This window comes from Sorex fumeus, unplaced genomic scaffold (genome assembly GCF_029834395.1).
Source record: "Sorex fumeus unplaced genomic scaffold, SorFum_2.1 ptg000047l, whole genome shotgun sequence".
Taxonomy (NCBI): Eukaryota; Metazoa; Chordata; class Mammalia; order Eulipotyphla; family Soricidae; genus Sorex; species Sorex fumeus.
In genome coordinates, this window is record NW_026606104.1 from 6,039,222 (window position 1) to 6,052,237 (window position 13,016).

At 44.3% G+C, this 13,016-nt stretch overlaps 1 protein-coding gene across 4 annotated transcripts in view; it reads right to left on the reverse strand.

Annotated features, from left to right (window-relative positions):
* ARHGEF11 (Rho guanine nucleotide exchange factor 11) overlaps nt 1-12,774 on the reverse strand; it is a 106,596-nt gene extending 93,822 nt beyond the window's left edge. For all 4 annotated transcript variants that reach the window (XM_056123813.1, XM_056123812.1, XM_056123811.1 and 1 more), the window contains exon 1: nt 12,533-12,774. In XM_056123813.1, coding sequence (XP_055979788.1) covers nt 12,533-12,564 — 32 coding nt within the window. In that variant the 5' untranslated portion in view covers nt 12,565-12,774. The remainder of the gene's footprint in view (nt 1-12,532) is intronic.
* Nucleotides 12,775-13,016: the final 242 nt, after the last annotated feature.

Sequence of the window (13,016 nt, forward strand, 5' to 3'; positions counted from 1 at the left end):
GGTTGCCTGCAGCAATGTTTCTAGAATTGCTCTCTTGAAATTCCCGTGGCTAGGCATGGAGAAAAGAACAGGTAAAAGTAGACCTTGAAAAAGCAAGATAAACTGGACACTTTAAGACAATCCTCAAAAGACTAAGGACATCTCTTCTGAATCCTGAGTAACAAGATACAACGCACAAACATAAACAAGTGAAGAACGGAAGAGCTAAAACACTGGAAAAAGTCCAGCACACCGTTTCTCAACTGGGGGTGGGGGGGCACAAGACACTCTGCGCCCCCAAGACATGCAAGGGGGCCACAGTGAATACTATAAATGGGGCCCACACACTAAGGGGCAAATCACAGGACTGGGGTGGGGTGGGGCAATACGAAGGAAACAAGTCAGACAAGGATCGTGGTGGGGGAAAGGTTGAGAAACTGGTCTAATAGATGCTGGCAATCTGCTAGAACATTAACCAAAGTTTTACTTATTTATTCATAGTTTTCTGTTTGAGGGCAAACCTGGCCCGGGAGCACTCAGAGGGCCACGTGGTGCAAAGGATTCAACCAGGGTCAGCCAGCTTCAAGGTAAACGCTTAAACCCCTGTACCATTTTTCTGACTTTACATAAAGTATTTTACACAAACAAAAGACAACAGAGAAATGCTTTATGTGCCAAACAAAATGCTGAATAACATAAATATACAGAGCTTGACAATATTAACCAGAAAAGAGCTCCTTGACATTAGCTAAGAGTGAAAGGAGTTGACGGGACAAAGGGCACTTATAAAAAGGCATGGCAAGAATGATATGGGCTGGTCTACCTGAAGCAGAAGGGGAGGGTATGATAAGACCTACAATTACTGAGATTGCAGTGAACTGAAGGGAGAAGTCATTAGCTGGAGAGTTTGACCTGGAATGGAAAGACTCTTTCTAGCACAGATGAATTTACCTTATGATAAAATCTTATACTCCTGATTTTTTTAATTGTAGTATAAATGATATACAACATTACATTAGACTCAGGCATTCAGCATAATGATTTTTATCTTTGTAGATAGTTGGCCAACAGGTTCATGAAAAGATAATTTAATACTACTAATCAGAGAATTACAAATCAAAACAATGATTATCAATCACCTCACACTGTCAGAATGCCTCTTATCAGAGGAGTGATAGTACAGTGGGCGGGGCCCTTGCCTTACACACAGCTGACCTGGGTTCGGTTCAGCATCCCATATGATCCTCAGAGCGCTTCCAGGGTTGATTCCTGAGTGCAGAGTCAGGAGTAAGCCCTGATCACCTCTGGGCATGTTCTCCACCCCTCCATTCCCTCCACACACACCCCCCACCAAAAAAAGAAAGGGAAAAAAAATATCTATTATGGAATAGACAAGAAATAAGTGTTGACTGGATAGGGGGGTGTGGCTCTGTGGTATAGAGCAAAGAGGGCATGTCTCTATGTATGAGTCCCTGGTGTGGAAAAAAAACAGTCTGGGGAACACTGGAAGAAAAGGGCACTGCAGTGCACTATTGGAGGAAATGTGAATGAGCACAGTCACTATGGAGAACAGCATACTGTTTCCTCAAAAAATTCAACTATCATATAATCCAGCGATTCTACTTTGGGATATTTATTTAAAGAAAGTGAAACCACAAATTAAAGAAATCAAGGTTCCCCTACATTCACCTCAGTATCATTCCTAGCAGGTAACCCATGGAAATGATCTCTGTGTCTATATACAATGACTGGGTACAGCATATGCTTATAAGCATATGTGCCAATGGCCCTATTTATGCACCTGACTACTAAATACTACCCCAGGTCTGCTCTGTGAGTTCCCAGCATCATGGTGTTGGGCTTTAGCAGCAGCCTGAGAGCACAGAGAGCACAAGCCTGAGCACCAGGCAAAGGTCTTCTAGTGGCAGCAGAGGAAAGGTCAGGCCAATCCAGGACTGTGGCCAAACCAAACTAAATATCTTAACAACACTCACCACACTATAGAATTCACAAAACACTTTGACACAAATCCTCCCCATCTCACAGCTAGTTAGTGGCTGAGCTAGGGCTCACACAGAGAGCCTTTACTTTATGTTCTAGAATTATGTTCTAAGGTGGTCTATGCATTGGTCTCCCTTTAGCCCTGGAGTCTGGCCAATTATGGAGAATAAGATCAGTTCATTCCAGACAGACGCTAGTCCCCTCATATCATGACCCAATCTCCTAAGGGATCTACCAAATTTGATTCTCCTGAAAAAGCTACCTAAATAACTAAAAGCAAAAGCAAAATGGCCTAAGTGAGGCATCTCAGTGAGGTTAACATCCCCATACACTATATTCAGTGAATTGCTGGGCTCTCAATGAATTATCCCTCAATAAGAGATAACTTTAATGACTGTCTTACCCTGGAGCACAGCACTACCCTTCACCTAAGTCCGCCAATATCAAAACATGAGCATCTAATTTGATTCCGCCTTAACCTCCCTTGTTGATTTTCCTCCAAAAATGTCTTTCACATATTATCTTTTGCCAAAGGTTGCTGCAGACACATCTGTCTTGCCTTCCTGGTCCCAAGATCTTTCCAATGAACACATTAATATCAGAACTCTCTTTTTAAAAAATTGGGGGGGAAGGGCGGAGTGACAGTATAGTGGGGAGGGCATTTGCTTTGCATGCAGCCAACCTGAGTTTGATCCCCAGCATCCCATATGGTCCCCTGAGCAATGCCAGAAGTAATTCCTGAGTGCAGAGCCAGGACTAACCCCTGAGCATCGCTGGGTGTGACCCAACAAGCCAAAGGAAAAAAAAATGCGAAGAGGGGAGGGCTGCCTAGCAGTGCTCAGTGGGCCCAGGGAACAGTCTTGCTGCTACTCAGCCAACTGAGCTGGAGGGTTCAATATTTGGGCCCAGTGCTACAAGGGGTCACCAGGTGCTTAGGGACATCCAGGACTATACCAGAAATATTTAGAGGACCACATGGTACTAGGGATCCTGGGCATGCAAAGAATTCCTGGGCATGCAAGGTACATATCCCTGGCCCATCTTGCCAGCGCCCACATTCTCTTTAAACTGGTATTACCATCATATTTCAAATGACATCTTAATGGTTTCGTTTTTATGAACACCAACCCATAAACTCCGTCATCCTGTAAAGCTAATTTCACTGCCCTCTACAAATCAAGACCAACAATCTTAACATTCTCAGACCACACCACGTTTGGTTCTTCTCCAGAGCATTTGCTTACGTCATTCTCCTTGTCTGAAATGCCCTCCTATCTGTCCTTTTTCCACCTGAATCCTTTTCTAACTATCCCCATGCTCCTGTAATTCTCTTTAGAACCAGTTTTCTACTGTTCTCTAAATGCAACTTTTTATAAATATCCCCATTCAGCAATGATGGCTATCTTTTCATTTTTATGTGCTGATTAATAACACTTCCCAATAAGAATATAAGCTCCACATTCCTGCATATTATCTACCAGAACACCAAGGAACTAGCTGAGCACGGAGCTATTTGATAAATATTTGCTGTTCAGCCAACTGTTTACAAGTGACATAGATCACTGGGAAAGTTCCCTCTGTAATGAGATCAGTGACTATAGATCCCTTTGTATCATTAACAGTGGCTTCAACTTCTGGAGGTAAAATATTTGAAAATCAAGACTCTGAAGTCAATTCACTCAAACCATTTTTTTTTTTGAGGGTGGAGACACACCTGGCTGTGCTCCGGGCTTATTCTTGGCTCTGTGCTGAGGAGTCACTCCTGGCAGTGCTTGGGTGACCATAGGCTGTGTCAGGATTGAATGCAGGCTGACCTTATCCCCTGTATTATCTCTCAGGCCCCCACTCCAACTCTTCAAAGCCCCTTTCTCACAGCTTTTCATCCTTGTTTGTTTCCCTCCCCTTGTCAGGAAGAGGGAAACCTTGAGGAAGTCAATTCTGATGTAAGAGGAGATGAATAGGCTATACAGTAATCAGAACCTACACCGTAATCAGAATTAGAAGACAGTAAGATGAATTTAAACTGTAGCAAGCTAAAAGTTTGGAACCCAAAGAAATTTACAACTGCTGAACTCATAGAATCACCTTCTACAAGGGATCACGAAAATGGGAACCCTCCAACCTGTCTTAAGTAGTTAAGAGACATTCTATTCGGAATCAAGAGGAAAGAGCCTTCTTGGAGCTGGGGATGTGGATCAGTGGCAGAGCAAACGCAAAGCACGTGCAAGATCCTGGGTTTAATACCTGGCCCCAGTCCCCCCTCCCCCCCCAAAAAAAAAGATTCCTAACTTCTATAACTTCTCATTCAAATCTTGTATCCAATTGTTTTGGTACCACAAATCTGGGTGTTCTTGCAAATCTGAAAAATATCTTCCAATTCTACTCCCAGTAGGGCGTTTGCCTTGTGCGCAGCCAACATGGCCGACCCAAGTTTGATTCCTCCGCCCCTCTCGGAGAGCCCAGCAAGCTACCAAGAGTATCTCGCCCGCACGGCAGAGCCTGGCAAGCCACCCGTGATGTATTCGATATGCCAGACACAGTAACAACAAGTCTCACGATGGAGACATTACTGGGCCCGCTGGAGCAAATCGACGATCAACGGGAGGGCCTTTACCTTTTTTACCTTTTAATCCTACTCCCAATTGTGTTCTGGGTCCCAGATTTCTGTCCCTCCCACAGATCCTCGCCATGTAATTCCCCTCCTCCTCTCCCATTTTACCACACAGCTCTGTTCCCTGGTCTTCTCAAATTCATTTTTACCAGTTATCAGAAAGGCCAGATAAAAAGTTCTGAAAAAAGAAATACTGAAAAAAAGTCCTCATCCAATGAGAGAAAGAAAAGAGGACATAAGACACTGTGTTTTAGAGGCTCAAAAAAAATGTAACAACTTGTTGGGGACAGAGATAGGACAATGGGTAAGGCAGCTGACCCAGTTTGATGCCTGGCACCCCATATATTCCTTCAAGCTCCCCCAGGAGTGATCCCTGAGCATAGCCTATGTGGCCCAAAACAAACAAAAGAGCTAGCAAGAATCAAATCTTGCTACACTGAGTAACCCAATTCATTCATCTATTAATCCAGATACTCATGATCTTCTCTAGAACTTCAAACTTCCTTCCACAGGAAATTAAACATGTCTTTTGAGACAGGAGCCATTCCCGTTTTGAGGTCAAAATCAACATCTTCCAAGCTCTGCTTATCCCCATGGGGCGGAGCAGTGAGCCTGGACACCAAAGCAGGTCTATGCCTTGGGTCCTTTCCCAGTGACCAGAAAAGAAAGTAACCCAGCCCTTGGGGAAAGGAGTTAAGTCATATGATAAATCTTGGAATGAAGTTTAAAATGCAACAACTAAAACCCCACAATAAAATGAATTCTAAAAGGCAATGTCACATCTTCATAACTACGAAGATGTGAAGCGGATACAGTCACCATAGAAAATGTCATTTCTCAAACTTTATGGAACACCACCAGAGCCCTTTCACACACATCAGAGTCCACAAACCTTAAAGCAATAGGGGATACTATCCAAAGTTTCCACACTCTAGGCCATGAGCTCTTTCTGAGACATAGTTCTACATCCTTCACAAAATCTCTTTTATCCCTAATGCTCTCTTCTAAATAAATTAGAATTTATTTCTAATTCTCTTGCTGTCATTAAGCTTTTTATTTTTATTTTTATTGTCTATTTTAAATGGGAGTACTGTTCTGACAGTACTTTGATATATAATATATATATATATATATATAAAGAGGGGGGATGAGACAGAGAGAGAGAGAGAGAGAGAGAGAGAGATTGATTCATCCAAAGGTGCCCCTTAGGATGTTTGGTTTTGGAGTCACAGGCCTTACTACTGGCTTACTTTGGTGGGGCTCAGGGGACCATATAGGATGCTGGCGATCAAACCCAGTGGGCACAGGCAAGGCAAGTGACTTCCCGCTATACTAGCTCCCCAGCACCTCAGTTATAGCAGGTGTGTTCAGGGGTCAATGGTTAGGGGGCAGGGTAGGGATGGCAGCAATGGGGACTGAACTCATGGTCATGCACATGCCTCGTCTGAGCGCCACCACTCTGAGCCATTTCTCCAGTCCCACAGAAAAGGCTTTGAGTATCTGGAATTAAGTGCATCTTGTTCTGGCTCACAGTGATCAATTTCCAAATATATTATCTGCCTATTCTCTGCCATCTCACCTCATCTCCAAACTTAACAAAGACACATTCTAGAAAAGACCTGGCATTTCAGGGAACTAAACTGTTTAGATTCTGGAACCCAGACTCTATTGTGGAAGCTCAATCCTCTAATGAGGCAGAAATCCTGTTGACTGGGGGTTTCTTCAGCACAGGCTCAATAAAAACCTGAAGCTGGACTAGAATAATTTTGGTGAACATATCTAATCCTTTCTTAGACAAGTCCAACTTCCTCAGTTCTCCTCCAAACAGCGCACATAAGATTTCCGCCTCTTCCTGGAAAAAGGGCTACAGACTTGGAAGCATTATAGTAAATCTGAGGTCCCTGGTAAGAAACAGTTATAAGTTATAATCTATATTTATTCTGAATTAGGAGACATATGCTTCTAAAAAAGGGAAGAGTCAGAGATCACAAAACAAATTCACATATTCCACAACAAATCCACATATTCCACAAATTCTCTACTATCCATATATCCACATCTATCTATTCATCTACATTTTTGTCCTCTTTTTACTTTTTGCAGTGCTAGGTATTGGATGCAGGGCCTCACACCAGCCAAGTATTTCCTCTAACACTGAGTCACATCATGGGCCTCTATCTCCATCTCAGGGAGTCAAGATACAAAGAGTCTGCCATTCCAGCTGGAATAGAGAAGGGATCACTAAGAAAAAGATAGCTAGAGGAATCAGTTGGGATGGGAGATGTGTGCAGAAAGTAGATAAAGAACCAAACCAAAAGGGAAGAGTCAGAGATCACAAAACAAATCCACATATTCCACAACAAATCTGTATCGCAAACCATAATGCCCAAAAGTAGAGAGAGACTATGGGGAATCACGTCTGCCATGGAGGCAGGGGGAGGGTGGGAAAGGGGGAGTATACCGGGGATATTGGTCCTGGGGAATGTGCACTGGTAGAGGGATGGGTGTTTGATCATTGTGTGATTGTAACCCAAACAAGAAAGCTTGTAACTATCTCAGGTGATTCAATAAAATTAAAAACAAACAAACAACAAAGAGTCTGCCATTCATTCATCAAAACTCCCAAGGTGGAGATCCAATCATCTTTCTCTCTTTTTTTTCTTTTTGGGTCACACCCGGCGATACACAGGGGTTACTCCTGGCTTTGCACTCAGGAATGACTCCTGGCGGTGCTCGGGGGACCATATCGGATGCTGGGAATCGAACCCGGGTCGGCCGTGTGCAAGACAAACGCCCTACCGGCTGTGCCATAGCTCCAACCTTTCAATCATCTGTCTCTTATAGCATTCTGAAAATCTCACCCAACTCTGACCATAAGAAATGGGTTGTTGTTAACTTCAAGCACTACCACAACAAGAAAGCCTGTTCACTCTGTTTAAACTCTTGAAAACAAAAGCAAGGTCTAAGCTATCCATAATTTTCAACAGCCGTGTGAGAGTGTAGCAGTGACTGTTTTAATCCACAAAGAACACACTGTGTGACAATGTCGGTGAGCTGTAAAGTATTTCACATGCACCACTGCTCTCTGTATGAGGAAATCAGAGCAGCATGTGACTTGCCCAAGGTCACAAAGTTAAGGGGAAAGCCAGGACTCTAATCAAGACTACTTTCTGTCTATTTGGCCTTCACATGAGCTAACTCACTCTGCAGTTTTATGGATACAATTTCCTAAGCCATCTGGCCATCTCGAAAATTTGTGCCATGAAGAATGAGGCAAATGGACATAGCTGCTTAGCAAAGCTCATTATCATTGCTATAAACAGTAATTGAGTATCATCTCTGCTTACAATATCAAATACGTGTTCAGAAATTCACACACACACAAAAAATATATATTAATGGGCAAAATATTCATTGTCCAGGGACAAAAACTGAAAGGGAACATGAACAACTACACCTCAGCCCATCTTTCAGCAACAACTGATTAACAATTTTTTGGGGGGTCACACGCAGTGATGCACAGGGGTTACTCCTGGCTCTGCACTCAGGGGACCATATGGGATGCTGGGAATCGAACCCGGGTCGGCCGCATGCAAGGCAAACGCTCTACCCGCTGTGCTATCTCTCCAGCCCCTGATTAACAATTTTTGAAAGATAGAAATGAGGGCTTGGCCACTTAATAACCATGATCCCAGAGACTCAGAAAGAAATCTCGAAACCCAGTGGCTTTTGGAAGAAATGCATTCAGTCCCCGCAGTAGGTTACTGGTGCCTGATCACCCCAGGTGGGAATAGGTTTCGTGCCTTGGCCTGTTACCCCTGGCGGCCCAGTGGCCGCCATCCTCCAGAGGCCACTGAACAGTCAGGTTTGGGCCCGCAGTGACGAGACACATAGGGTCTCATGGGATGGGGGTGGAGCCGGCCCTTTTCTCCCCGCTCAAAAGAGACGCGGGGTCGCAGTCCATGAATGGCCTCTGGCTCCTGATCAAGCTGCTTAAAGGCCATAATCCCAGAGACTCAGGAACAAATCTTGGAACCCAGAAAGTTTTGGCAGAAATCCCTCCAGATTTAACTGTTAAAATTTCAGAATTTCAAAATCACTACTGCAGCTGCGTGATATCATATGTTATTCATAACCAGCAATAGAAAACAAATTGTCTACTGTTGCCTTCTTGGCAGATCTAAGTGTTGGGGTAAAATCCCAAATAATAATGGTGGATCTGGTGTCAAAATACTGAATGTAATCAAAGTAGTGAAAGAGCAATGTGGAAATCATCTGACCCACAGGTAGGGGGTGTGGGATGGGGGTGTACTGGGGTTTTCGGTGGTGGAGAATGGGCACTGGTGAAGGTATGGGTATTTCATTGTATGACTAAGACTTAAACCTGAAAGCTTTGTAACTGCTCTCATGGTGATTCAATAAATAAAATTATAAAAAAAAAAAAAAGTAAGGTGGAGTTCATGCCCAATTCAATCAGCCTAATCAGTGGCTGAATAAATAGCAGTATTCCTACATTAAAAAAAAAAAAGAAAAGAAAAGAAATGAGGGCTTGGGATGTGACTCTGTGACAAAGTACATACTTCACATGTGTGAGGCACCACAAAAGTAATCAAAAATATTAATCGCAAATATGTTGTTTCTATGGTCCCAGGAGTCACTCCCCAAGATCCCCAAGATCATCTAGGGAACTTTTACACATCACCTAGGGAACTTTTTTTCCCCCACAGTTACGAAGTTGTTCATGATTAGGTTTCAGTCACATACTGTTTCAACACCCATCCCTTCACCAGAGTATATTTTTCACCAATATTCCCAGTTTCCTTCCACCCCTCTCTACACCCTGCCTCTACAGCAGGCACTATCTTTCTCCTCTTCCCCCTCCCCCACCTTCTTTTGGAGATTATGGTTTGCAATACAGATACTGGAATATTATCAGATATTTACCTATTTTCAACACTCATTTCCTGTAGGAACCTTTTTTAAAATGAACCTACTCTGAATATATTTGAAATTGATACATGCAGGTTGAAATCATCTGAAATGGAAGAATTTATGCTTACTGACATGTTCATTTATTCCACAATTCATCTGTCAAATATTTATGGAGCACTCACCCCATGCAAGGCACTAAGTTAGACCCGCAGGGTATACCTGAACAAGCTAAACATGGTCCCCACCCTGAGGCATTTACGAGCGTACAGTCCAATGCTCTGCAGAGGTCCTCTGGAGTATAATGTTTTCTACTTCCCTGATTAGATCACATGATTTTTTTTTTTTTTTTGCCAGCAAGAACTGCATGCCTGCATTTTCTGAAACACTCTAGCAGCACCCTTCACCAGACTTTCTACATAGCATACTGATAAAACTAGGATAGGGTACTTGACTCCATAATCTGGAGCACTTCCTTCCACTCTGTCCCACCACTGTGAGGTAAAATGACAAATTACTTAAAATCCACAAGATCTTGGACCTGAGACAGCAAACAGAAGGAGCCGACTGAAAAACGTAAGATTCAACACAACTACAACAGAAACCACTAGAAAGAGACTTGGAGCCCGGATCAGATCCTTGAATAGGAATGAGAGTAATACTCTCGTCCTGCAGAGCCACATTTATCTCAAAAGAGAAATAATGCTTCAGCTATACAAAGTACAGGTGCCACTCCCAAAACTGTTAAATGAAAAAAGTACTCCTCACACTGCTGGCGGGGACCTCCTTGTATACAGTCAGCCCAAGTTCTCCAGGAGGAGTTCCAGACAGGCCCACTGCACTGCCAGGTGTGGTCTCTAGTTGAAAAGAACATAGAAGAAAGTGTTGCTTTTGCACAGAACCAGGATACAAGTCAGGTTGAGTCAGTAACAAGAGCCATGGACTCAGAAACAGAAGATGCACGCTTAAGTACTGGCAGATTTCACGAGCAGAGACAGGAAAGACGGTACTGGGCAAGTAACGCAACCTGAGTCTCAATGACCCCTTCGGTTAAACAGGAATAATCATCCCGGATCCATAGCAAAACTGTATTATATCAAGTTAGATATGTCCCTCAGAAGCACTTTGGAAATCTTTGGTTTTTGTTTGGGGGCCACACCCAACAGTGCTGGAGCTTACTTCTGACTTTGCACTCAGGGATCACTCTTGGTGGGCCTGGGGTGGGGCAGGAGGAACCGTTCATAGTACCAGGGATAGATCTTGGGTTGGCTGCATGCAAGGCAAATGCCTCCTCCTGCCACAACACTTAAGAAAAGTTACCATGCTATACAAAATCCTGGTTAGACAGTGAGGCCAGGCAAACAGATCAGCCCGACAGATCAGCCCCAAGAACCCTCACTGCTATCTCTGGCCCCCCTCACCCCACACATCCTCCAGCCAACAGCCTAAGTTTCTATATTCACCCATTCATGAGTTCAGACAAACAGTTCACCATTCAGATCTCCAAAAGGTAAAGTGTGCCAATTCCACACTCCAGGGGGATAAATAGAGAAGGCTGCCATGTTACTAACCATTTCCACTGTTTGACACACCTGCGATCTCCCTGCATAAGAGGCAAAATACAGCAACCAACAGGAAGGAGAAGGGACAGAGTCTGGAACTACCCATAGACTTTTCTGTCCTTTGTGTTCGCTTTCTCCTCTCCACAGCCATGTTGGGTCTCCATGCGGGGAATGCTGAACTAATCTAAAAAAGCACTGCAAAGCAATACAGAGATTGGTGACTGGGAAAGATGGTCTGCATTTAGGCTACTTTCCACAGCCAGGAAGAAATTATTATTACCTCAGACAGGGGAAGGTTAACTGAGCACAGAGCAAGCAATTGCTTCCCTGCAAATCTTCTTCTCTAGCTCTTCAATATTTTTTCCATCTACTTGGTTGGTCTACAAATCACTCAGCTGTCGAGCCAGGATTTGTGTGGCACCCACGAAATCACCCTTTCTCAAGATTCTCAAGGAGGAAACTGAGACAGGAGAAGGCCGACACGCCACCAAGTCGAACCGTAGTGTCACCAAAGAGAAGTGGCCCGCTAGGAAGACTGGGAACAATCCTGCAAGCTATCAAGGGACACTACTCTCCCCATCAGAACTCAGAGCCCTGAGCAACTCCTAAAGGCCTTCTGCGGAGGAAAGACCATTCCCCAGGCACGCTTCTTAAAAACCATCTCCATGATTAAACCTAGACTAGCACAAATCAAGTTAAACCTGTGTCCTGGAGAGGAAGAGATTCTACTATGGGGGGCTAAAATGATAGTACAGCAGGTAGCATGTCTGCCTTGCATGTGCCCAATCAGGTTCAATCCCTGGCACCCCCAATCCCGAGTGCCTCCAGGAGTAACCCCTAAGCACTGCTGGAGGTGGCCCAAAAACAAAAAAAAGAAAGAGAAAGAAATTCTACTGTGGCATTTTTTAGTCCATTTCAGATACCAATAAAAATCCAGACCAACATGGGTGCAAAGGGTCTTTCTATCCCATTACTCAGTCCAAGAATATCCTCCTTTTGGAAGGGGGATTCACCCAGTCCCATCCTCCTACCACTACCATTCTAAGGAAGGCCCCCACCCCTGCAGTTCCAACACCTAAAGCTGGTCCCAATCCTTCCTGTAGGCATCACATGACCAGGCTAAGGTCCAGCCTCCCACCCCCTAGGCAGGCCGGTTAGGGACTCAAATTCAGCCTCCAGCCTGGCAAAAGTCAAAGGCAGCTGGAAGCATTTGCTGGTTGCGCTGTTGAGGGAAGGGGGGTGGGGGTGGGAGGGGAAGCCCAACAACAACAAAAAATCCCCACTGCACCAGGAGATACATTTTGAAAACGGACACAAAAGGGCATTAGCGGCACACAAACTCTTAGACCAAACCCCACAGCCCACCCGGACCTTTCTCTTGCCACCATTGATCAACATGCAAAGCCCGCCCTTCCTTAGGGATTGGAAAAAAACGCCGGAGCAAACCTACCTGTCTATACTCTGCGGTAACCTTACACTCATGGTTTCTCCGGGCGCCACAGCTCCAGAATCCCGTAGTTTTGCTGTCTTGATCGGAGGCTTGGATCGCTTGCAATTTCCAAGAAAGGGGGGAGGGAGGCCTCCCAACTTGAAGATGGAATCCCTTGGGCTCTCAGGACCCAGGTGACTGAAGCTCCATTCTACTGCCCCCGGTCAACATGCTTCATCCCTTCGCAGACCCCTCTTGCTCTTCTTCCCCCTCCCCCCCAAAAAAAGAAAGAAGAAAAAAGAGGAGGAAAAAACGGTGACCTTCTTAGAAACCAAAACCCAACCACAAACCTCTTCAAGGTTAGCGCTCTAGGCTAAAAGAAAAAAAAAATCACTGAAAGAATGTGCCTTCAAAATATCAGTCTGAACTGCAAAATGCAGATAAAAACCATCCCTTTAATCCAGTTTTCCTTTAGTTGGCAAGAGAGCTTCAAGCTCCAAAGGGG